The sequence below is a fragment of the Staurois parvus genome, unplaced genomic scaffold (assembly GCF_062004578.1).
Source record: "Staurois parvus isolate SC_StPar_1 unplaced genomic scaffold, SC_StPar_1.0 ptg000952l, whole genome shotgun sequence".
Taxonomy (NCBI): Eukaryota; Metazoa; Chordata; class Amphibia; order Anura; family Ranidae; genus Staurois; species Staurois parvus.
In genome coordinates, this window is record NW_028318748.1 from 486,481 (window position 1) to 514,333 (window position 27,853).

A 27,853-nucleotide genomic window follows, 5' to 3' on the forward strand; every position below is an offset into this window, starting at 1 on the left:
TAATAGATGGACAGAGATAGATAGATATAGAGAGAGATAATGATAGATAGATAGATAGATAGATAGATAGATAGATAGATAAATAGATAATTATATCCCACTATGACTGTGTGCTGTATTAAGAATAGTACTCCTGATGAAAAGGGCAATTGTTGAGAGTATCATGGCATGGCAGTCCAATGACTCTGAGCAATGTGGTGGCACTAAGGTCTGCAAGGGCGACTCATTTCCTCTCTCCTCACCTCTCCATAGAAACAAATGTGGCTGAGCACAGACAATAGTGGTGCCAAGGGCCAGTCAGATTGTAGATGCATGTCCAACTGCCCTTGGATGTCCATAAGCGGGCAAACTGTAGTTGGAATCACAGCAATGCTGTTAAGGGCAAGGTATCTTCATCAGACATATACCATCCTGTAAAGAATAAAGTTGTAAATTTCATCCCCCCCATCTTCTTTTTATCTTCATCTGCTGTCTCACCCTCTAGTAGGCTGTTCATAAATGAAACTTTAACTCATTAAAAAACTTACCGCCCCAAAGGCCCACCATCAGGAAAAGATTATATTCTGGTAGCTGTACATGCTTAATACTTATATTGACAGTATGCACTAAATAGATTCCAAAACTATAACACTGCCAGAGGTGCTTAAAGCTGTCAGCTTTTATTCATATGGTTTAAAACCTTTTTCAAAAATTACAAGAAAAAATGGTTGCTGTAACTGCTTACGTGCTTAATGTGTTTGCCACTTAATATTGAAGTATATCGAAAGCCAAAATGTTCTATTTTATTTAGGATAAAGTAGGGAATAGGTAAAATTTCTTTAATTTTTTTTGTGTCTTAGGGAGATTTCTCTTCACTTCCTGTCATGTAATTACAACAGGAATTAAGTGGAAATCCCTCCAAAAAAAGAGGAAGATCAAAGTTACATAGTTAGTCTGGCTGAAAAAAGACAAAAGTCCATCCAGTTAAAAAAAAAAAAAAAGATATAATCCTATACCCACAATTGATCCAGAGGAAGGCAAAAAAAACCCGGCAAAGCATGAACCAATTTGCTCCTGCAGGGAAAAAAATTCCCTCCTGGTCCCCTGAAAGGGAGTCAGATATTCCCTGGCTCAATATTACGTATAAATGTTAGTATCCAGTTATATTATGTACATTTAGGAAATAATCCAGGCCTTTTTTAAAGCAATTCACTGAGCTGGCCAGAACCAACTCTTGAGAGAGTCTATTCCACATTTTCACAGCTCTTACTGTGAAGAAACCTTTCCATATTTGGAGATTAAATCTCTTTTCCTCCAGACATAAAGAGTGCCCCCTTGTCCTCTGTGATGACCTCAGGGTGAATAACTGTACACCGAATTCACTATATGAACCACTGATGTATTTATACATGGAGATCATATCCCCCCTTATGTATTATACATGGAGATCATAACCCCCTTATGTATTATACATGGAGATCATATCCCCCCTTATGTATTATACATGGAGATCATATCCCCCCTTATGTATTACACATGGAGATCATATCCCCCTTATGTATTATACATGGTGATCATATCTCCCCTTATGTATTATAGATGGAGATCATATCCCCCCTTATGTATTATACATGGAGATCATAACCCCCTTATGTATTATACATGGAGATCATATCCCCCCTTATGTATTATACATGGAGATCATATCCCCCTTATGTATTATACATGGAGATCATATCCCCCCTTATGTATTATACATGGAGATCATATCCCCCCTTATGTATTATACATGGAGATCATATCCCCCCTTATGTATTATACATGTTGATCATATCCCCCCTTATGTATTACACATGTTGATCATATCCCCCCCTATGTATTTATACATGTTGATCATATCCCCCCTTAATCTCCTTTTCTCAAGAGAGAATAATTTCAGTTCCTCTAATCTTTCCTCATAGCTGATCTCCTCCATGCCTCTTATCAGTTTAGTTGCCCTTCTCTGTACTTTCTCTAGTTCCCCAATGTTCTTGTTGTGAATTGGTACCCAAAACTGAACTGCATATTCCAGATGAGGTCTTACTAAATGATTTGTACCAGGGAAAATGATCTCTCTCTCTCTGGAGTCTATACCTCTTTTAATACAAGAGAGGATTTTACTCGCTTTAGAAACCGCGGCTTGGCATTGCATGCCATTATTAAGTTTATGATCTACCAGAACTCCCAGATCCTTCTCCACCATTGATTCCCCCAGTTGTACCCCCCCCCCCAGTATGTAGAATGCATGCATATTCTTAGCCCCCAAGTGCAGAATCGTACATTTATCAACATTAAACCTCATTTGCCACATAGTTACCCAATTACACAGAGCATTGAGTTCGGCTAGTAAGTTGGAGACATCCTGTAAGGACAGTTTTCCACTGTAAAGCTTGGTGTCATCTGCAAAGACTGAAATTGTATTTTTAACCCCAGACCCTATATCGTTTATAAATATATTAAAAGGTAAGGGCCCCAACCCTGAACCTTGGGGTACGCCACTAATAACACTGAACCTTGGGGTACACCTCTGACACCCCTAGACCATTCAGAGTATGAATCATTAACCACTACTCTCTGAATACAATCTCTTAGCCAGTTTTCTATCCATTCACCTCCTAGCTGTCAACATAACAGGTGTCCCCACTAATAGATTTCTACTCTGGTGTTAAATCCCAATTTTAGATCTTCCCATCATTCATAAAAAGATTAGATCTTCCTATCGGGAAAACTGGCTGCATTAAAAACAGAAGCAAGTTCTAGACTCTTACTACTCTACCCAGAACAAAAAATAAAAAGCTTTGGCTTTAGATACCAGAGATGGTAAAAAAATGGTGAAAGTTCTGGGGGATAAAACATATCAGGAGAGACTTCAGGAACTTAATATGTACAGTCTGAAGGAAAGAAGGGAAAAGGGGAGACATGAAGGAAACCTTTAAATACATCAAAGGGGTGAATAAGGTTCAGGAGGGCAGTATTTTCAATATGAAGCCAAGATCAAGAACACAGGGACATGACCTCAGCGTAGCAGAAGGAAAGTTCAAAACTAACCTTAGAAAATATTTTTTTACTGAAGCAGTAGTTTGTCTTTGGAATAGATTTCCAGCAGAGGTAGTGAGTCAGTCAGCAATAAGTGAATTTAAACAGGCATGGAACAAAGATCTATACTCAGACAAAAAGTAAAAAAAAAAAAAACACAACAAATTAAAAAAATGGGGCCGACATGATGTTTCTTTAAAGTCTATTTAATACTATCCTATACTACATAGGGTGACAACGCTGTGGTGATGAATGAGCAATGTTGTCATCTAACAGAAAGAGGTTGAAAGTCAAGAGAGCTACTGGAAGGATCAAAAACTAGTGAGACTATGTTATGGGGAGATGCAACAAACAACAGACTGTTACGATATGTAATGTGCCCCATTACGGGGTGCAATGGTTTTCTTTTGCATGGAAAATTGGGTAGCCCCAGTTTTGATTTTTCACACACACATATATATATATATATATATATTTGTACACACACATGCGTATATGTTGAAAATGTAGTGCTGAAGGGGTTAACACCATCGGCCTACTGTACAAAGGTCATAGGTAACTTGTACTTTGTACTTAAGATTGGGCGGCTGGTAGCAATTTAGATGTTTTTCATGTGTACATCAAAGGCAAGTGGAATATTGGGCATCCTTAAAGTTAATCTATGCCAATTGGTGCTGGCAGGTAGATTGATGTCAGATTGTTCCCGCTTATTAGGCTTCTTTAATGACCCCTCTTCATCAATAAAAAAAAGAAAGAATTTTAACATATGCATTGTTTTCTTTTTTAGTGCACAGGTAAGTAAAAAAAAAACAGAAATGCTACAGTAGGTAATCCGATGTGTAAGAAATAAATGCCTGAAGTCTTGAGGAAGTCACTAATTTAGAGGTGTCTTGTTATTGAGACGCACTTGCAAAAAAAAAAAACCCTGAATCTCAATTCGCAAATTGGCTCCACGTTTGTCAGGGGATATTTCACATCTAACACGTAAGCCCACGACCTTTAATTAGAAATTTTGCAGTTTGTTTTGTGCCCCTGGAGGCTGACACCTTGAAAAAATTAAAAAAAAAACTGCTCCTGATTTCGCCTTGCTAATAAGCATATTCCTCCTACCCTCTGGTATTTTAAAGAAAATGATGCAAAAGACGTTTAATTGCAGCGGTGGCAATAATTTGTAAGGGGAATGTATTATCAGGGAGAAAGCAAAAACGATCTGATTAAATCTGTGATCACATCACAAAATTTTGCCTGTTTGTACTGAAGGATTGTTTTTTTTTTTTCCTTTTGCGATCAGGAGGAAAGCAGCATGTCCCGTCTGTCTCTAACGCGTTCACCGGTCTCCCCGTTGGCTTCGCAAGGAATTCCTCTCCCTGCCCAACTCACCAAATCCAACGCACCTGTCCACATTGACGTAGGGGGGCATATGTACACGAGCAGCCTAGCTACCCTGACGAAGTACCCGGACTCCAGGTAAGAGATGTCACTTTGTTCATTTCCATGTCAAATCTGATGCCAGTGTTGTGTATATTCCCTGTCCGCATCCTTCTTTTAAATGTCAGACTTTTCAATATGTCATTTGTACGGATTTTCTTTGCACTAAACAAGCCCACGGATTTTTGAATTCTAGAATATTGATTGAAGATTAGGACTTGTAGGTTTTTGGGCAAATTGGAGCAAGCAATATATTTCAACTTCTGTTTGAGGCATTGACAAGGAAAAGTGACAATTTAATGATGAATCCATTAACACTTATTAAAGTTGATGTAAATACTGAACGGATAAAATTTAGTTTGTCCTGTGCACAATATGCACATTTTTTTGTTTTTTTTTTAATAAAATACTATTTTTACCCTTTTCATTCTTTTTGTGGATGTCAGTGCTGTTGCTCTCCTCCAGCCTCTTTCAGACACTTCCTATTGTCATTCACTTGCTCCTGCATTGGCTGTACACTATTGCTCTGGATGGTGACAACACTGGCGCATGCTGCAGGAACACAGTTGTGAACAGTTGTCACCCTATAACAGGAAATTCCTGAACACGGACCTGCATGGCAGGATCACCAGTTTTTTTTTTTATCAAAAGCTGCAAAGATTGAAAACTTTTGAAATTATATTAACACATTATGTTTCGGTGGTGGTGTTTAGATCCACTTTAAGCCTGTGTGTGGTCTTTCTAGTCCTTCCATGCTGAATACCTTAGTTTTTGCCTAAAGCTGAAGTTTGGATTGGATAATATTATTGCAGCTAGTCACAATTTACTTGCTGTAGATCAGCCTTTCTTAACCAGGGTTCCTCTAGAGATTTCTAGGGGTTCTTTAAGCAACGAACAGTTTCTGCCTCTGAGATAAATTCACATTGACACTGATGATCTTTTCAGCTATCTGTAAGGAGCATTCTTCTCACTGACCATCAATGTATAGAGCATTCTTCTCACTGACCATCAATGTATAGAGCATTCTTTCCACTGATCACCAATGTATAGAGCATTCTTTCCACTGATCACCAATGTATAGAGCATTCCTCCCACTGGCCACAAATGTAAGGGACATTCTTCTCACAGACCACCAATGTATAAAACATTCTTCTCACAGACCACCAATGTATAGAGCATTCTTCCCACTGGCCACAAATGTAAGGAACATTCTTCCCACTGATCACCAATGTAAGGAGCATTCTTCTCACTGACCACCATTGTATAGAGCATTCTTCCCACTGGCCACAAATGTAAGGAGCATTCTTCCCACTGGCCACAAATGTATAGAGCATTCTTCCCACTGGCCAAAAATGTAAATATCATTCTTCTCATTGACCACCAATGTAAGGGAAATCCTTCCCAATGACCACCAATGTAAGATGAATCCTTCCCAATGAAAATCAGTGTAAGGGAAACCTTCTCCCTCTGATTGCTAATTCAAGGGGGTCCTTCTCCACTGATCACTAATATAAGGGGGCACCACACCTACTAATAATGTATGAAAGCACTTTAGTTACCACCAATGTAAGAAAGCACCATACTGACCATCAATGTAAGAAGCACTTTTTGAAAGACCATCACTATACGGCCACACACACTGGGCGTCTAACTGATGTATGTCCAATGCTGGCATTTTCATGCAACCCGGAGGCACAGTCTGTCATAGTTTATGACAGGCCAAAATAACTGCGGCTGGACCCTGTACCAAGTGATACTTGCCTTTAGAGCCTTATGGGTTCAGGGACATATCCCTGGAAACCAGATATTTTGTTTTTTATTATTTGTTTCATTTTATTATAATAAATTATATTACAATATACATCCCCTATTCTTTTATTTATTTTTATTATATCCACACCTTTATATCCATGCTTATCTCCTGTTAGCTGAGTGGTTTGCTCAGACCTGTGTGTAATTTCAGTAGTTCCTTAATGAAAAAAGGTTAAGTGAGGGTGCTGTAAAATGTGGAAAAACATTGATTTGAGGAACTGATTCAATTGCAATAGGTGGGAAGAACCACCTTTGCCCCAGGCATTTTTTTTCTTCCTCCAAATCATGTCTGTTGAACTCAATGGGCATTTGTCATTTTCCAGTCTATTATGTATATTAAATAGAGCTTGGTTGAAAAAGTTGAACTAAAGTTTCACAAATACTTAGTTTTTTATAGAAATTTAGGTAAAAGGGAATTTGATTATTTTTGTGAGAAAAATATAGTTTACTTTTTACATGCTTTCTCTCTCTCTCTCTCTGTGCTGTGCACATCCTGTAGACTCTTTGTAGGAATGTCCTGTAAACATTTGCACACTCTAACAATGGCTGAGAGCTACAATTTCTACAGCAGTGACCAAAGCAGAATGTGTCAGTGCGCAAAAAATGTAATGTCAAAAGGTTGAACCTCGGTCCCTGCTTTCATTTAAATCATACAAGCAATATCTATCCACAGACATGTCCTGCTCTATGGTGACAATGCTTCCTGTCCTAGGGTGACAACACAGTAGATGAACTGAGTAAGTGTTGTCACCATAGTACCATAGTAGTGTCTGGATCAGGGGCGGACTGACAACTCATGGAGCCCCCAGGCAATAGGGGATCATGGGGCCCCTGTGTCCCTGCCCAAACTCAAAAAAGCCTATGAAAAAGGTACCAGGGGCATCTCATGGGGCCCCCTACTGACCCCGGGCCCTCAGGCAGTGCCCGAGTTTCCAAAAAGTCAGTCCGCCCCTGGTCTGGATAGACATTGCTTGTATGACTAAAATGAAAGCATGGCACATAAAACAGGTTCAACTCTTGGATATTACAAGAACATGTGCAACAACATATTTGGTTTAGGTGTTTGGATTAGTAGGTGACATCTAGTACATGATACTTTCTATCATTACCTTTGAACTGCCTCCCAGTTGTCTTAATATTGTAAAGAATACCATGCAACTCTAGTTTTCCCTAAAAATGTTTTCATAACATTTGTGAATAAATATTAGTTGCTTGTATCCTTACAGTGAAAATGGCTTAGTGTTTCAGGAAAGCTGATATTCTGTCCAGTAGGCCTGTAGGGCTCAAGGTAGAAGATAGCTTGAACAGGTTAGGGTGGGAAATTTCAGAGGATGGGAGAGGCTCTTGGGAAGTCCTGGAGGTTAGCATGGGAGGAGGTGACAAGAGAGCTGGAGGGCAGGAGGTCTTAGGAGCAGAGCAGAGGGTTTGGATGATATTTGGAGATTAGGTTGGTGATGTAGCATAGGGCAGAGTTGTGGATAGTTGTGCATGTTCTTATGGAGAAATCTGGCAGAAGACGCACCAACCAAAAGTCATTATCAAAATATTTTTAAATCCACAGCTTTCATGATTTATTATTAGTTTTTTTTCACCTTTATATTTTTATAGTTTTTCCATGGTGAACCTCCCATGAAGGTTCTTGTTTGGTGACCTCACCTGTCTTCCAGCTGTGCTCCTGCACTGTCACTCTGTCACATAGGGTTCTGATGGAGACTACAAATAGCCTTTACAACACACATTACACAGTCATAATCCACTGTTGTCACCATTAGATAACTCGCCCTGAGAAATGAGTTCATATAGGCTGAACATGGCTGCAAAGAGGCTGCATCAGCACTGAGGTGTAAAGGAAGAAAAAAGGTCAAAACTGTATGTGATAAAAAAAGAATAATAATACATTCGAGAATTCTTTCATGATATGCAGTGCTACATAGATTAAAGGACCTTTGCCAGTTTTCATTCCTGGTGATTATGCCAACTTAAAGTGCCATTAAACCCAAAACCAAACATGTAACATATTTCTGCTTACCAATCATTAGATGTGGTGGCATTAGTTTTCTTTTTTTAGGCTTTTTCCTTCTGTTTTCAGCTGGTGATCCAACTAGTAACACACCTCCTGTAGTATTAGAGCGCCCCCACTCTGGAAGAATAAGAACAAGGGGCACCTTTAGACAGCAAAATTGTCAGCCTAGGGGAGTGTTAGATGTACTAGCAGATTTAAATACACTAACAAATTGAAGCCAAACTCCAGCTAATACCTTATAGGCAGTTACAGCAACAGTTTTCTTTCCTTTTGGAATAAAGTTTTTACATAAATAAATAAAAGCTGATCATTGTAAGCACCCTTGCAAGTGTCAAACAGTATATCTCATCTTTGTAATGAATACATTCTGCTGGAGAGCTTCTTCTTTTGAAAAATAACAGCCTTACTATCCAGATGAAAATGGAAGAAAGAAAGCCTAACAAGGAAAACTAATGCAGCCATCACATCTAAAAATGGTAACCTGCAATATAAGAAATATTTGCTTTTGGGTTTATTATCACTTATTAGTCTACTACTGAAAACTTGAACCCTGAAGATGAGGGAGTTGTTTTTACCTCTGTAACACCTTGGCTGTCTTGTGGTTTTTTTTTTCTTTTGCTGTGAACCGTATTTATCATTAAATATTTTGGACGTTTGTTTGGTGCTCTCATTGAATCCAGTTAAGGTTTACATCTACTTTTAAACAAGCAATTGTAAAGTATAATTGATGAACACTACTGCCTCCCTAGATTGTAATTGGGGTGCTGAGGGTGCTCAGTACCCAATCCCACTACAAACTGTGTGTACCTGCCACATCAACAGTAACACATCATTCAAAAGCACAGCAGACACAAGGGAAAGCAGGAAAAAGATCCCATAGCAGGGGCAGACTGACAACTCATGGGGCCCCTGTGTCCTTGCCCAAACTCAAAAAAGCCTATGAAAAAGGTACCGGGGCATCTCATGGGGCCCCCTACTGACCCCGGCCCTCGGGCAGTGCCCGAGTTTCCAAATGGTCAGTCCGCCCCTGTCCCATAGCATTATCAGAGCTGAGATTTTTTAATTCCTGGTTCAGGCTTTCATGTGGTATGGAGGAGGAGTGACCATACACAGCAAATGTAGCTCAGCAAGCAAAATGTGAATGGCACATCATTAATTCCCCCTTAGATAAATGGTAAAATGATGGCTTCAAATGTGTACTCCTCGGAATAAAAGTTACCCTTTTAAACATTCCATTTCCTTAGTCAGGTGTGACCCTTCACCACAGATTTTTAGCCCGTACATGTATTATTTTTTTCTTTAGCCCAGTTCTGCTAATTAGCTGCCTAATTAGCAGAGTTTTGTATTATGGTGACACAGACGGGAGACTGGCTTTGCTGTGTTTTCGGTTGCGTCTGACAGGCCTATGCCCCAACTTATAAACACACAGGTTGTGATCTGGTGTATTAAGCTTCTGGAACAACAGGTAAATGTGTAACCAGCTCCTTACATTCAGCAAGGTCATCCTGAGTCTAGAAATGGATGCTGTAGTTCGTCTGCTCATGAGCGGCACAGTGGCTTAGAGGTTAGCACTTCCACCTGGCAGTACTTTTGTCATTGGTTCAAATCCCAACCACGGCACCACCTGCCTGGAGTTTGCATGTTCTCCCTGTGCCTGCGTGGGTTTCCTCTGGGTACTCCATTTTCCTCCTGCACTCCAAAGACATGCTGGTAGGGTAATTGGATCCTGTCTAAACTGTCCATGGTATATGTATGAATGTGAGTTAGGGACCTGAGATTGTACGCCCCTTGAGGGTTAGGGACTGATGTGAATGTACAATATATATGTAAAGTGCTGCATAAACTGACGGTGCTATATAAGTACCTGAAATAAATCTGTCGTCATTTCGTCATTTTTTTTAATGTAAGTCTCTGATGAAGGGAAAGAAAAGAAGTGCAGCCCTCAGACAGAGGGGTAGTTCAGTGTATGTGGCATCATTTGGCTATGAGGGTCGTGTTTGTAACATCATAATTAGAAACATGCTCACTTCCCTGTTTTACCAGATGTTTGGCTTCAGTTAGCAATATTAAAAATCTATTTACCATGTAGTAAGATTCTACAAGTCTGGCTTCTTGTGTTCATTTCCAAGGGTGGCTAAACATAAAAAAATGGGCCCACAAAAATAAGCCATTAATGTCAATTCGATGCAAAACTTTCCATCTTGATAGTAGGTGTGCCGGTGGATTGTCAGTCTGGAATAGGAAGGGTAAAACTTGAGATCTGAGACTTAAAGGCAACTCTTTGTCAGCCAGGGATTTCTGGGGATCTCCAGAGTAGACAAAGAATTTAGAAAGAGTGAGAGCACCATAGTAATTGTGTAAAAATTTATTTTGCCCAACATGTAGTCACAAAGTGACAAGTGGTCTTCTCTGCTGTTTTGGTGTTTGGCTATGATCAAGTGTGGTATCTCTTCTTATCAGTTTTCAGGAACAGAAAGCTGGTGGCACCTTTATCCAAGGAGGGGGCACCAGTTAGCAATTCCTGATGTAATAGGATTGGTACGGTGGGAGGAATCCTTTTCCTCTTGGGTTGATCCTGGCCTGGTATACTAAGCTTGTCCCTATTTGTAGGCAGGCATTCCTTGGTCTGAGGCGCAAGGAACTCTAGTTTGCATCCCATAGGTGTCAAAAAAACACTTTGGGGTTGATTTACTAAAGGCAAATAGGCTGTGCACTGTAAGTGCACTGAAAGTGAAGTTGCTCTAGATTTGAGGGGAACATACAAGGAGAATGGAAAGAAAACAGCATTTTTGCTCGCACATGATTGAATAAAAGAAATCAGCAGAGCTTCACCCCTTTTCAGAGCTTCCCCTCAGATTTAAAGCAACTGCACTTGCGGTACACAGCATATTACCTTTGGTAAATCAACCACTATGGGTTTGGGACCACACAGAATCTCATCTCACTAGGTCACATCATTTTCGCATTTCTTGCATACACTTCTTGGGTGGACCTTTTGGTAGCTTAGAACAATTGTTGGAAGGCCTGCCTTGTATTATGCACATGGCTCTTTTTATTTATTTTTGCACTATTCATCATGAGCACTAACACTGCATATGTGGTTTGTTTGTTTTTTCTCTCACAGAGACTGAGGTTGCAGATTATCAGTTTTCTGCCCTAATGTTGGGGACAGGATCTGTGGCCTTGGGGTTTTTTTCCTCTCCCTAACCAGGGGTGTCTTTTTGGAAGAGCCCTCGCCAAGTACTTAGTGGACTGGCTTTGGCCTAGGTAGACCAGAGTGCTTTGCCCCTGTCAGGAGCTGTGTGCCCTGGGGGTTCAGGGTTTGGGGCTCTTCTTCTTTGGAGGTTGGACCATTACTGTACCCTGTATGCTTTTCTTCAAATGCTGTGATTTCATGGTTCACTATTTTTAGTCACAGGTTTAAAAATAAAAGTCATAAAGAGAGGCTGTCATGTTTTGAGGCATAACAGTCCCTTTTCATCAGGGGTTAAGAAACAAGAAAACATAAAATAAAATCTATTTATGTGTTTAGAAAGTATAAAACATTACATTTGGATGAATAGACAGGTGGTGTGTGGTCCCCAAAGCTGTTTACGTTTATACCTGGTGGCATGGAAGTGGTGGTGATGTTCAGTGTTTTGACACTGGGCTGGTCGTTGTTCCAATCCAACATTGGAGGTATAGAGGGAGATTCCTTTGTAGGTTGACCTAATGAGGTGAATTCCAGCAAGCAGTTTAATCGCTCAGTAGAATGGTATTCAAACTGTCTAGGTAGCTTGGACCTAAAATATATAGTGATGGATTACTACATATTTTGAACAAATGGCATCTATGGAGTAAGGTCAATGGGTATCCTGTAGTAGCTAATATTCACACATATTTGGATGATTTTTGTTGATCATTAGCAAATAGCGAATTACATGTTACTTGTGTACCTTACTCCATAGGGGACCATCTGTTTCAAATGTGTAGCAATCGATTACTATTCTTAGTGATTATAGTAGCAAGATTGCGCTAATAAATATCAGTCATGAGGTTCAAGCCTTAGCTTTGCTTTGAACGTTGTGTAAATTAAACCTAAACATATACACAGTGGGGTTTATTTACTAAAGCTGGTTCACTCAGAATCTCGTGCACTTCTGCATAGAAACCAATCAGCTTACAGGTTTTATTGCTAAAGCTTAATTAAACAAGCTGAGGTTAGAAGCTGATTGGTTACCATGTACAGCTGCACCAGATTCTGAGTGAACCAGCTTTAGTAAATAAACCCCTATATGACTATCAACATATGGACCTCCCTCCAAATGATTGATTTCAGGTGTCTCCAGTGAAGGGTCCTGTTCATTTTATTCCATACAAAGACATTACAGACAATTTTGTCCTTCCAACTTTGTGGTAGACGTTCATGGAACACCCTTTTCTGTTCACTGTGTCCCTGTGTACAAAGCCAACTTAATAAAGACATGGTTTGACCAGTTTGGTGTAAAGGAACTTGAGTGACCTGTACAGATCCCTGATGTCAAAATTACTGAACACCTTTGGGATGAATTGGACAGCTGATTGTAAGCCTGTTCTTCTCATCCACCATCAGTACATGACCTCACAAACGGGCACATTCTCACAGACGCCCTCCAAAATCTTGTGGAAAGTCTTCTCAAACGAGTGGAAGATGTTATAACTAAAAAGAGAGGTAACTTCATAACAATGACCAATGGTGGAGGGGGCAACTCCATATTAATGGCCATGGTTTTGGAATGGAATGTTCATCCTGCTCGTACAGGCACAATGATCAAGAGTCCTTGACCTTTGACCATATACAGTATATCAGTGTGCAATTTTAATTTATTTCTTAAAATTAGCCAAAGGAAGTATGCTTGCCAAAGCAAACAATTCAGAAGTCTTCTTTTTCTCTAGCACACTAGAACACAGGGGCGGGCTGACCATTTGGAAACTCGGGCACAGCCCGAGGGCCCAGGGTCAGTAGGGGGCCCCATGAGATGCCCCGGTACCTTTTTCATAGGCTTTTTTGAGTTTGGGCAAGAACACAGGGGCCCCATGATCCCCTGTTGACTGGGGGCCCCATGAGTTGTCAGTCCGCCCCTGCTAGAACATTAACCAAGATCTGCATGGTCATTATAGACAGCGCCAACATTCATGAGATTTTAGATGTTCCCTTCATTTTTTCAATGCCTGCCAAATCTAATTATTATTATTGCTGTGCGTGTATCTAAGTGTCACCTCTGCCACCAACCTAAACAAGGCAAAGAACCGTTCCTGCACGTTCTGGAGGGAGGGGCTGAAACCGGTTTTCTGCATTAATTGATGATCCACTTCTAATTACAGGTACTGTGTTCATAACTTTGACCTGTAATTAAGCTTGATAGAGCGTTACAACCTCCCTGGGAGGACTGATGGTACCTTGTATGTTTCAAAACATCTTGTTTTACTAAGGGATGCTGATTTACAACTCACTTATAACAACAAACAGGGATTATTGGTATTTATAGGGAAGGTGTAGGGAACTGCACAGAGGTCTTTGCTTACAAACACGATGCCAAAATTTAATGATGTGGGATTGGGGTTGGCTATCATTGAGGTGTGTGTTTGAGCCATAAAGGTGGACCTGTGACGTAAAATCGCTATTGTTATTATAGTGTGTGTGAAATGCTGAGGAGGTAATAAGTAATTACAAATGCCCATAGGCACTGCAATGTGGTCAGTGTTCCTAAAAGTAGATCTTAACCCTAACTGGATGACATTTAGTTTGCTAAAGCACTGTGTATCGGTGTGGTGGGTTTTTTTTGCCATACAATATTTTTTCACCCTTTTCCCCCATCTCAGTGCTGCCTTCAGCCTCTTTTAGGCTCAGTTCACACTACTAAGATGCAATTTTGCCACAATTTTCAGTGATTATGTAGTGCGACTATGAAGTGACTTGGCTGTGTTTTTACATACTCTATGATGCCAAGTCACACTTTAAATCGCACCATGCTGAGTCGCATTGATAAGAATGGGCACCATTGAATATAATGTTGTTTCCTTTATCATGCAATTCTGTGTAACACAATACATATTAAAAAAATCACACTAGTGTGAACCAGAACTTAGCCAATTCCTGTCTACATGTATGCTCTCACGCATTAGCTTCACATTAGTAGTAACAACAATGGAAGATACCTGTACAATGTGTATAACTATAACCACTTGTATTCTCCAATTGATGCCCATATGACAGGCTGACAACGCGGGAGCACAGTCAGGAGAAAGGGACATAGAGCATCATGCTACACACCAAGTGCCTAAACAAAGATATTTTTGTTGGGTTCACCAGGGATTTTTAATCAAAGCTGCAGATTTAAAAAAGACTGAAACAAACTATTTAAAGACAATTAACATGCTAACAGTTGTGCACACCCAGCTCTCTATCCCAGGTACAATTGACAAAAGCTGACTTTAAAGGTTACTGTCCCTTTAAATGTTCAAGTGTTTGCTGTCCTCTGTCAGAGTTTTTGTATTTAGGGTGTCACCTTTTATCCTGCATCCCATATTGAGCCGCTTCTGTCTTTTATTATAAAAGCTTGATGCTGTATTTTGAAAGTTTGCAACTACTGACGTCCCCCAGCCTTTAAAATCTTGTCTTCTGTACAAAGTCCTTCAGGCATTTCTGCTCCAAAGAGGTAATTATTCCTCCCCCGGACTCCCTTGCTTGCCTCTTTCTTGAGTTAAATATTAATTTAAGGAAGACATATATTAGAAAAAGTATGAAAAATTAGATTTCCAGCCCAGGTCTGCGGCTGCAGCCAGTTTTCTCGCTCCAGTATGTAAGATGGGGGAGGTTGGACATTTGAGATGCAAGACCCTACCAATGGAGTAGGTAAATATTTCTAACCTGCTAGCTTAAAGTGCAATATCTCAAAGGCTTAATAGTCTGTGTTGCTGTAGTTGTAACCAGATCCCCAGTGCAGGAAAACTAAAGCTTAAAGGAGAACTCCTCTTGTTGGGATACTCCTACTCAAGAACCATGAGAGTCTTTACTACTTTCTGTTTATATGCTGATGGTGCTCTGCTGCAGTGCACCTGGCCAGTAGCTAATATATATATATATTGGGCAGCACAGTGGCTGAATGGTTAGCACTTCCACCTGGCAGTACTAGGGTCGCTGGTCCGAATCCCAACCCCGGCACCACCTGCCTGGAGTTTGTATGTTCTCCCTGTGACTGCGTGTGCTTTAGCCAAAGACATTCTGGTAGGTTAATTGGCTCCTGTCTAAATTGGCCCTAGTATGTGTATGTATGAATGTGAGTTAGGGACCTTAGCTTGTACACCCCTTGAGGGTTAGGGACTGATGTGAATGTACAATATATGTATGTAAAGCGCTGCATAAATTGACAGCACTATATAAGTACCTGAAATAAATAATATATATATTTTTTTTATATATATAAAAGTATCAAATATGGACTCAGCTGTCTCCCGCTTGAGGCTGCCGAGGCCTTCCCAAAAACATTTATGGGTTCTAAGGAGCCTGAGACCTCTGCACTACAGGCAAATCATTGCATACCCTGCAGGGAGACAGGAGGACCACTGTTCTGTATGGCCACTGTCCCCATAGGTGCAGTATAATGCAGGTGTTGCCAGTCCTTAGAGGCTGTAAATGTGGTCAGACTCTGAGAGGCCACGATATTGTGAACTAGGAGATGGTTCAATGGAAAGCCAACTTTGATATTTAGTGTCCTAAAATCTCATATAAACTTTCAGATGGCACTGTACTCTTACCTGTAGCTTTTATTAACTGCTAATCCCACTTTTTTCAAGAAAGTAATAAATGCACCTATAGTGACAAATAAAAAAAATGTCCATTCTTTACTTTTTTGCATTGGAGCCTTCAAAGTATTGCAACAATAATCAGTGTATTGCGAGTGCAATGCACAGGCCTCTGCAGACTATTCCTACAGCCGCAGATTAATACTGAGGTACAGACCTTCGGTTATTGGTCTGGAGGAAGTTATCAATGAATGTCACAGCACTTGTGCTGCACTGAGATTTAGCAGGGTAGGGATGGGGGCAGTTTCGGGGTGGAGGGACTTGAGGGCTGTGGACATAACCAGGGGCGTACTGACAACTCATGGGGCCCCCTGGCAATAGGGGATCATGGGGCCCCTGTGTCCTTGCCAAAACTCAAAAAAGCCTATGAAAAAGGTACCAGGGGCATCTCATGGGGCCCCCTACTGACCCCGGGCCCTCGGGCAGTGCTCGCGTTTCCAAATGGTCAGTCCGCCCCTGGACATAACCTTCAAAAATATACTTGGAAATCCTGCCATGAAGGTCCTTGTTCAGGCACTCCATGTTATTGTGTGACAGCATTCTGTCCCTGTCTCTATCTCTACATTACATGGGCATGGTCCACTGTTGTCACCTCGAGAAACCAACCCTGTAAAATGTCATGCAGCCATTGCTACAGTGCATGGAGACAGGAAGTGGCTGCATGAGATGTAACGAAGGATAAAAAAAGGGTAAAAATAAGTATTGATTAAGTGCCTATATGTAATTCATTTCGGGGTTACATCTACTTGAAAGGGAAGGAGGGGTGATAGTAGAGGGTCATTTTGTGGCTTTTATATAATATTAAACTTACCCTTCATATCTCATTACTTTTTGGTTTATATACATTACTTTTGATCTCCTAAATATTCAAACTTTGCATTCCCGGACTCTTTTTATGGGAGACAGCAATGCGGTTCTGGTTGGAAGAGCAAGAAGAATTTATAATAATGGATTGTAGAATGGAACTGTCGCCCCATCTTGAGGTCTGCTTCTAATAAGTGAAAATTGATATTTTCTTTTTTTTTTCTTTCTAATAGGAGATATTGATTTCTGACAGTTTTGCCTATTATGAAGCTGCCCTGAGCAATTTCTTTCGTCATTTCAATAGTCCAAGGAAATCTATTTGATAGATTTCGACAATTTATAAAGATTTTCTGACCATTCTTTTCACTGGAAATTTATTTAGCAATTACACCGCTATACATTTGGCATAGTCTATTATCTATTATTTGTAAAGAACAGATGCACTTTAATATAATAAAAGCACCTCTAACACCCCATTTGCCCTCCTCCTCCACATTTACAGACACAGGGATCACTGTGACCTGCACATGCTTGTACTCTGATGTGCCGCTATAGAAAATAATAAACTGCTCAGTAAAATTGGTGTACATTTCTACATAATTTAGTAGTGACCCCTAAGTGAAGCAAGATTTGTGGACCCCATATTTTGTTCATGTATTCTTTCCCTGCCCTGTATACTCTTTGATTGAACTGCCTGTGGAAATGTGCACACTCCTACAGCGTTGTTGTAGTGACTGCGGCGGATTGTGTTGCGCACTGTGCATTGGCATGGCTGCTTGTAGTCTAACTTGAGAGCGCAAAGGAAAGGGTGACAATGCCACAGTTAAATTGAATAAGCGTGGTCACCTTGGGAAAGGAATTACCTGTTGGTATACCTTACTGATAGAATCAATAGGTATAATTTAAATGAAAACAGGAAATATAAAAAACCGGGATGAAACTTTTTGACACTGCAGGAACATATGAAATAGCACATTTTGTTCACGTGTTAACTTATTCCTGTGAGAGCTTGCTAATGCCATAGGAGTAAGTTTAGCAATGTACTGTTGCTGTCCAAAATCCATCATTATTCAGAAAACAAAAGAATTTCTATAGTGGCAGGGCTAAGTCCTTGGTGTGGTGAGATCCTGACAATATTGTCGGGATCCTCCTGATGAAAAATGCCAGATTGTGGCAACAGCAGCACTTTCACCAAAGCCCAGGGGCTTCACCCCCTCCTCCCCTCCTTGCTGCTTGATCTTTCATAGGGAAAACATGGCTACATCACAAAGTAAAATCAGAAAGTAAAACTAAGGATGGATCACTCGCTCTGTAACTGTCCCCTGTAAACTTTTAAACAAAGCGTGGATTGTTATTCAGTCTGTGTTGGGAATTTAAATAGAAATCCAGAAGAAGCTCAATGGTGGAGAAAAATAAATATATTATTCTGTCAGAAAATAATATTTGATATATTGTTGCATATCATACTTGTCCTTTAAATACACTTTAAAGCAGTAATAAACCCAAAAGCAAACATTTATTATACTGCAGCTCACTAATTCTTAGACAACATGTTTGTATTAGTTCTCTTTTTTTAAGCTTTCTTTCTTCTGTATTCATCTGGGGATCTGGCCAGTAAGTCTATTGTTTTTCGAAAGACAAAGCTCTCAAGCATGGCTATCAGTTGCAGAGGTGAGACAAACCATTTAACACTGGAAGGGGTGCTTACAATGATCAGCTTTTATTTATTCACGTGAAACCTTTTTCCCAAAAGGAAAAAAAAAACAGTTTACTGTAACTGCTTATAAAATGTTAGCTGGATTTTGGCTTCAATTTGTTAGTGTATTTAAATCTTCTAGTACATCTAACACTCCCCTCCCCCTCAGACTGGCAATGTTGCTTTTTGCTGTGCCCTCCGTGCTCATTCATCCAGAGTGGGGGCGCTGTAATACAGGAGGTGTGTTACTGGCCAAATCACCAGGTGAAAACAGGAAAAAAGCCTAAAAAAGAAAACTAATGCAGCTACCACATCTAATGATTGTCAAGTTGCAATGTACTGTATCACATTTTTGGTTTTGGTGCTTCAAGTTGGCATAATCAACAGGAATGGTTTACAGTCTAAAAACTGGCAAGGGTCCTTGACTCTATCTAGCACTGCATATCATAAAAAAACCCAAACTGTTTATTGTTATTATTATAATTTTTTTTATAAAATACAGTTTTGACCTTTTTTCATCCTTTACATCTCAGTGCTGTTTTAAAAACTTGTTTATATGTGTGGCACGCCTTGCCACCCCAATGAAAACTGTTCTGCAGTGGATTGCTTTTCAGAGGTGTTTGATAGGCAGTGAGGAAGTGATATGTCACCTCCTCATCACCTGCTTTAACACTGTAAATGCCGTATTACACACAGTCACAGCGTGGCCCAATACATGTAAATGAATCGCATTCAGTGACTGTACTACCTGCCAAATGCAACAAGATTTTTTAATTTTTGCCAAAGCCACGAAGCAAAGCATCATGGCCACGAAATGTGTACAACCTTGAGTAGCTGCAGGCACTTCTTTAGTTGGTGGGCGGTAAAATTGTGGCTCAGCTGACTACCTATACCACCCCCTTTGTTGTACATGTGAACAAACCCTAACTTTAATTTTAAGAAAAAGCAACGTGTTCCCCCCCCCCCCCCCAAGGTGGCTTTTTAGGGCTCATGTACACTGTAGCTGCTAAACTGACATTCAGGAGCCGTTGAGCGTTTTTTTCAGCAGCCCCTGAACTCTCCCTGATGTTTTCCTATGTGTCCATGTACACATCGTCCTTTACAGTCATTTACAGGCAGTTGAGCTTACAGTCGTTTTTTTTAATGCACCAAACTTGCGTTCAGGAGTAGATTTTATCAGCGTTTCAAACGTCAAACACTTGTAAGCGCGGTTAACAGCGTTTTATAAGCATTTGCGTTTGGAAGCGTTTTTTAACTGTTCCATGTCCTGATGCTGTCCAGAGCCTTTTTTCCATCATCAGAAATGCATGCAAAGTTTTCCATGTATTCAAATGGACCCGGTACACCGCAGTCAGTTCCAGGTTTGGCGTGAAGGAAACAATGGTAGAACGCACCGCATTCTGCTCATGATGGGATCCATAGTGACTACAACCAGAAGACAGGTCATCTCCACACATACTGCTTTCTCTGCTTCTGCTCTCTTTATTCCTCTCAAAATGGCTGAAATAGTTAATTTTCTACTATTTTTCAGCGCATTCTGGGCATTCGGGAAGGTCTCCTGAGATTATCTTTTAAAAATGCTTCTAAATGCAAATGCACATAAACGCGGTATGCAAACGCAGCTAAACTGACGTTTTTTAACCTACGTTTTCCAGCAGTCAGTTCAGAAGAGTTTTCCAAACGCCCTGTGTATATGAGCCCTTACTTCCCAAGTAAGGCATTTAGAAATTGCAAAAAAACCAGGCGCAATTTCAGAGCAAAAATCAGACAAACTGCATGAAACCGGAAGCAATTATTTCCAGGATCTTCATAAGCAGGCCTTGTGCTATTCATAAACACGCACATGAAATAAAAAAGATGTAATGGAGCTGGCCTGTCCTTGTGAATCCCATAGTAGATATTCTATGATGAATACTTCAATCTCGGCTCCCAGAATGCTATAGAACAAGAGCAGCCTATCGCCGAGGGCCCAATGAGATTCAGAGCCGCGGGCTATTGACCTAGTGCTACAGCTGTACCATGTGCAGATCTGGTTGGGAAGAAGCTGCACACGAGATGGGGGGAGGGAGGACCTCTGCATTCAGTGCCGGAATCATCATTACAAACTGGAGATTTTTATCACTTTATAGAAAACTAACCGAGCCCTAATACAGGCGGGCAGCAGAATGTATAATATACCCTCATGGATGCCTACACAGAGATCTCCACCAGGATTTACTGATCTGCAGGAAACATCTGGGACACAAGGAACTGACCCATAAATAATCGCCTTCTCATTGGGGGGCCATGTATTAAAACCAGGGCAGGGCCGGCACACGACAGACCCATTATGTTACGGAAATTCTGTCGCATGTGTGACTCGATGATGGAGTGTTGGAACATTGTGAATCAGAATCGATTTTACTTTTTTCTTTTTTATAATACTATGCCGCCAGTGCAGCATGGGAAACAGTTTAAAGAGCTTCGACCATTAAAATTTACTCTTTTATGAACCTGTAAAGCTTATGGCAGAATGACCAAATCACAGCATTAGGCTCCATGTACACGGGACACGTCTGAACGATGGAAACTGACTGCTGGAAAACGTTGGTTAAAAAACGTCAGTTTAGCCACGTTTGCACACCGCATTTATGCGCGTTTGTGTTTAGAAGCGTTTTTTTTTAAGATAACCTCAGGAGACCTTCCAAAATGCCCAGAATGCACCGAAAAACTGTAAAAAATTAACTATTTCAGACATTTTTAGAGGAATAGAGAGAGCAGAAGCAGAGAGAGCAGTATGTGTGGAGATGACCTGTCTTTTCTGGTTGTATTCACTATGGATCCCATCATGAGCATAATGCGGCACGTTCTACCATTTTTTCCTTCACGCAAAACCTGGAACTGACTGCGCTGGTGTACCGGGTCCATTTGAATACATGGAAAATGCTTTGCATGCATTTCTGATGATGAAATAAGGCTCTGGACAGCATCTGGATAGGGAACAGTTAAAAAATGCTTCTAAACGCAAACGCTTATATACGCGGTTAGCCGCGTTTACATGCACTTAGAAGCATTTGGCGTTTGAAACGCTGATAAAATCTACTGAACACAAGTTTGGTGCGTTCAAAAAAACGACTGTAAACTCAACTGCCTGTAAACAACATAGTGTACATGGACACATAGGAAAACATTAGGGAGAGTTCAGGGGCTGCTGAAAAAAACACAGAAAAGCTCCTGAACGTCAGTTTATCAGTCGCAGTGTAGATGAACCCTTAAGGCTTGCATACAATGAATAAAAAATTGCTGTGCCGTATGTGCATTAGTGCAATGCTGTTCATTTTGAATGGAATCCCAACGCATATAAGGACTGCACCTCGGACCTATGTTGCAATGCACCACAATGAACAGTAATGCACTACCATGAGCTGTGCCAGAAAAAATAGTGCATGTGCCCTTTCTGGTCCTTTGTCAGTCCATTTGTTTGACCGGTAATGTACTGGACTGGAAAGGTCTGAATGGGGCCTGAACTGATTTTAACTGTATAAACTGTATAAAACACATGCATTTATTATCATTATCTTTGATTGTTAAAGTGATTCTAAATGTATTTTTAAAAATAACAAACATGTTATTTAAACATATTACTTACCTGCTCTGTGCAGTGGATCCTCCTCTTCTCAGATCCCTCTCCGGTGCTCCTCGCTCCTCCCCTATGCCAAGTGCCCCTCCTAGATTGTAAGCTCGAAAGAGCAGGGCCCTCAATTCCCTCATGTTTTGCATTGTATTGGTATTGTTCTGTCACATGTTCTGTCCCCCTTTGTAATGTACAGCGTTGAGCGAACTATTGGCGCTTTATAAATACTGTATAAAAATAGCAAGGGAGTATGCCCTGGCCCCCGCTCCCTCCTCACAGGCTGTGATTGCAAAGTGTAGTACCCTTCAAGGCAGCACTTCCTTGCATCTGGTCTAGGCCGGGCCCGCTCCCTCCTGGGATTGCTATATCACACCTATCCCAGGAGGCAGTGTGTTACCAAGAATGCATATGATAGATTCATCACATGCACAGACTTGCTGCTGCCCTTGGCATGCGCAGGGGGTATTTTTACACATGTGCACATATGACATGGGCAACTACAGTGCCCACATACCAGAAACTGGAACCATTTGTGCAGATGTGCTGCAGGGCTCTGCCAAGTCCCAAATACCTGTCAGAGCCCTGTGGCACATCTGCACAGATGCCAGTTTTTTTAAGATGGGCACAGAGGAGGGGTGGGGGGAAGGGATTGTTGTGGTAGTGAAGTTCCATTTTAAGGAGGGGGCTGAAAAGTTCTATTTATCATAATTAACCTCATCTGTACTGTGCTGGCAGATCTCATTATCTATTTAGTGTTGATCCTTTCTGCTTACTCCTTTCATCTGCCATCTGCATGAGTCACTCCTGACAGTCTATCCAGATACCAAGCAATCCTGGGAAATGAACACACCCCCCTTCAGCGCATAGCAGGTGACTAACAGCCTCAGTTGTGCATGACTCCCTATGGGACTGTGTAGAGGGGAATGTGTCTTTTCCCTCCACTCAGAATTACACTCAGCTACCTGCTCTGTGCTGTACAGTGTGCGACATCAGATCCCTGCCCCCTGCCTCCTAAAGCTCTGAAATGCTGTGTAAATTCTGTACTTTGAATAGCTGTAGAGAAGAGAGGGCTGCAGATAAACAGGTACAACCTATATAGGAGGATTTGTTTCATTTCTGTGTATCATCTGAGGCCAGTCACTTCAGTGGGTATATCTAAGGGTTTATTAACACTTTAGCAGAAGAGATTAGCCAACCTAATTCCCAGCACTTGCTATCCTGAGATGATTCAATGGGGTTGATTTACTAAAACTGGAGAGTGGTTGTAAATCTCAGACATGAAATATGAACAAAATATATCCCTCTATAGTGTGTACTTGTCTCAATTAAGAGCGCTAATGGGGCAGACTTACTACAACTGAAGAACTCAGAATCTGGTGCAGCTGTGCATGGTGGCCAATCAGCTTCTAACTTCAGCTTGTTCAATGAAGATTTGGCAATAAAACCTGAAAGCCGATTGGCTTCTATGCAGAGAAGCACCAGATTTTGCACTCTCCAGTTTAAATAAATAACCCCATGAGTTCCTGGGCTCACAGGAGGATAAGGAGAGACCCAGAACTATCAGATTAGTAGCCAGGGATGGAGTGTCACTCTAACGCTATGAAAAACCGTTTGGGCGACTTTCCATTCACCTGAAACATGTCTACACCAAATAGAATTGCCGGCCATTACATTTTAAAACACACTCAGGTTCGCTGTTCTTGCTGAAAGCCTTTGACTACCCAAACATGCAGTGTTATTTATGGCAGTGGCAGTAAAAGGGTTAAGGTTGTATGTTTAGGAGAGTCCAGCTCATAAGCAGGTCAAATGCAACCAAGAGAAAGCTTTCTTTTAGGTGATTTCAGGGTAAAATGGATTGTTTTGAGATGCATTCACCATGTGTTCCCATCGTAATCCCATTGACTTCTAGGCAGTTTAAACAAGAGAGCATGTTCAGGACATGCTGCATTTAACAAAAACACAATGCAATGTACTGAAAAACAACAATAAATAGAAGAAACTTTACAATTTAAATAAAAAAGAACAAGCACTTCATACATTTTCATGAGCATTTCAGCAGCAAAACGGCCATGTAAACCAAACCCTAAACCTCTGACGTTTTGTCACTGGGTCAGACATGTTGAGGGATCTTCCGAATGGAGACACACCAATAGGAACCAAACTATGATACTAAATCGTTCTTCTAGTTTTCCTGACCTTGGAAATAAAGAGCATTCATAGCCTATTGTTTTTTTCTTTTGTTACTTTCAGATGGAGTAGGGTTGGGTTAAAACCCATCAGTGTATTTTTGGGGTTTTTTTGTGTACCATTGTGGAAATGTCCATATACTTCCTGTCTTGGGGACACAACAAGAAATTAGAGGAAATTTCCCAAAGTGAGGGAATGTGAATTCCAGACCAGAAATGAATTCCTGTCTTGTTCTGGGAACAACTCTAAAATTTGGGGTTTCCTATCACCTTTTTTTTTTATTGACAACAGTCATCAAGACAAGCTGAGTGATGAATTTCCCCAGTGGGGATACAGAGAGAAATACAAATTTGACAGAGGGTCTGACTCTTCCCCACTCCGTCTAAAATCTCCTAAAGGAAGACATTAAGGCTAGGTTCACATCTGTGCGGGTGGTGCCGCTGCGGATCCCCATGAAAATCCGTGCACCACCCGCACAGAGAAATGCGGACCCGCGGGCGGGTGCCATTAATTCTAATGGCATGCCGCCCACATTGGAGAACGCAACCATACTAGGAACTGAGGATCCTGTGCGGGCTGCGTTTTCAGAAGAAGTGCACGGACTTCTTTGCATGTCACTGGGCACAGGAGACCATTCAAAAGAATGAGCTCTCGTGCCCGCACAAAACGCGGCCTGCACGGCCACATATATGTGAACCGGGGGTTAAAGCTCTGGTCAGATATAAATTACAGAAATAATGCAGCCCTGTATTTATTAATACATAATTAATTGTATATTTGTAAGCACCTGAAGGCGATCCCCTGTACAGCAGAGCCCGGAGCGGGAGAGGGAGTGGCAGGACTGGGTACCAATGAGGTGTGCTGCATCCAAATTTGCTGACAAGGAACATAATGATATAAGGAGAAAGCACAGTGAGCAGGGAGATGAGCTAATCTATCACCTGCTTCTCCTTTCATTGTCCAGTCACAGGCTGCGGGAAGGACAAGAGCTGTAAGTGTTAGGCCCCTTTCACGCAGTGGTTCCGATCACGTCTGCCTGTCAGTTTTTCAGGCGGACTGGAAGGTCTATTCAGCCCTATGGGCAGGCAGGTGTATACGGGCTTGGGTCTGTTTACACCCGCCTGCTTCCAGGTCTGATCCGGTCTGCCAAAAAAAGAATATCCATCCCTTTCCATTTAGGTGGTCAGGGGGTAGTTGGATGTAAAAGGATAGAAGAGTCTGTTTACACCCGGATGCCCATTGACCAGGACTAGCTTTGTCTGTGTCCGCTCTGCAGAAACTGTGGACACAGGTGTGACATCTGTGAGTGGATCCCCTGCTAATGGGAATGAAATCTGCCCCATGTGAAAGAGGCCTTGACTGCAAAAGAGAAAAAGTATGTGTTTGCCCTGGCAGACAGGACTTTACTCTTTGACAGAGCAGTGTAATTCTCATGACTTGATGGACAGAAACAATAGTGAACTCACATCATTTGTCAAATAAAACAGACCCCATATATGTATTTTATCTGTGTGTTTACCTGGGGTTTAGCTTCAAATATATCAAACATTGCGATTTTTGTGATTTAAATAAAATAATGAGATATAAAAAAAATCAGTTTTTGTCTTACAAAATCTGCAGATGTGTATAATCAACCAAGGGGGAAGTGGGGCTGAACAAATATACAACACCTGTGTAGAGCTATGATTCCTACATAATCATTTTTCTTTTTTTTTTTCTCTTTAGAATAAGTCGTCTTTTTAATGGTACAGAACCCATCGTGTTGGACAGTTTAAAACAGCACTACTTCATTGATCGGGACGGGGAGATTTTCCGCTATATCTTAAGTTTTCTACGGACCTCTAAGCTGCTGCTTCCAGAAGATTTTAAGGTAACAGGAACCAGTATTTCGCACAGACATACCAGGAGCAAAAATACTTTCATTACTCTGTATGTGCTTCTTTTTTACATGACATGCTAAATATTTTATAATATAGTGAAAGCATGCTTGGTTCTTGTTATACAAATACCAAAAAAAAGTTTTAAAGTGGTTGTAAACCTCAGACATGAAATATGAACAAATCTTATCTCTCCATAGTGTGTACTTGCCCCAATCCAGAGCACCAAGTGTCATTTCTCTCTGCTGCCTCCTTCCTTTGCTGTCAGCATGAGTCACTTCTGACAAGGCAAGAGAAGAAAGGTGATGGTAGGGATCTCCAGCATACAGCCTGTGGTTGACAGCCATAGCTATATCCTGTGTGCTGTATGAAAGGGGGTGTGTCCCTTCCCTCCAATCAGCTCTCTGAGCTCTGTTCACTGAGCTCTGCAGAGTGTGACTTCAGCTCTCCATCCCTTTTATTCTGAAATCTCAGACAAGCTTTATAAATTCTGGTGTTTAAACAGATGTAGAGAAGAAAAAGTTTGAAGATAAATGGGTTCAACCTATGGTTTTGTATCTCTCTGTATCACCTGAGGCCAGTCACTTCACTGGGTATATGTAAGGGTTTACAACCACTTTAGGCCCTGAAAATCTTTGGTTGGTATTTGAATTTTACTGCTAAAGGTGTTTGACTTATAAGATAAGTGGTATCCACTTCCCACTGAATGCAAACATGTACTTATGGCAAAGCCACCAATTGCTCATGGGATGCTCTGTACTGTCCAAACTTTGAGTCTGGAAAGCTCTCCGCCCTCTCACACCTCCCAATGGGCAGCCAATGGTGTGATTTTCTGTTACTTCTTGAAGTGAAGATTTGCATCCTTGAGCCTCCAGATTTTTGAGACTCACAGGCACTTGTATAGGAATGCTATGTGGAGCAGCTCACAGCAACTACTGCAAGCTTGCCACATGATGAAAAAATGGAAAATTGTATACTTACCTTTCTGTAATTTTCCTTTCCTGGTGCATTTTCATGGCAGCATACAATGGGTTGTGGCTCCGCCCCCACTGTATGTTGAAATGATGCAACAGGAAAACAGAAATATGTATACTTACCTTTCCATAATTTTCCTTTCCTGGTGCATCTTCATGGCAGCGTACGATGGGGGCGGAGCCACAACCCATCATATGCTGCCATGATGCGCCAGGAACATTGTTTCTGATTTCAGTTCTTACACTCAAAGTTGCATTATGAAATAAATCATCGTAGCTTACTGAATGGCCAGAAATTTGAGGTCACCTCACCATCACGCCAAAATGATGTGGACAGTATTCCAAACAATTGCATGTTTCCAATGAAGGGTACTGTGAATACTACAACATCCAATTTTGAAAAATTGTGCCCTTTCAACCTTGTGAGCAGTGATGGGCTAAGACACCTGATTTTTTTTTGTTCATCCCATTGAAGTCTAAAGGGAGGGGGGCAAATCGTGCTGTTACATATTGGCAATTTGTTTCCAAAAAATGTAATGGGGAGCTGGGCGCTTAACAAAG

The 27,853-nt window shown here is 41.0% G+C and overlaps 1 protein-coding gene across 1 annotated transcript in view; it reads left to right on the plus strand.

Moving 5' to 3' along the window:
* Positions 1-27,853, plus strand: part of KCTD15 (potassium channel tetramerization domain containing 15) — a 60,626-nt gene that overhangs the window by 6,256 nt on the left and 26,517 nt on the right. Inside the window, exons 2-3 of the mRNA XM_089656958.1 lie at positions 4,346-4,521; positions 26,167-26,311. Coding sequence (XP_089513084.1) covers positions 4,358-4,521; positions 26,167-26,311 — 309 coding nt within the window. The 5' untranslated portion in view covers positions 4,346-4,357. The remainder of the gene's footprint in view (positions 1-4,345; positions 4,522-26,166; positions 26,312-27,853) is intronic.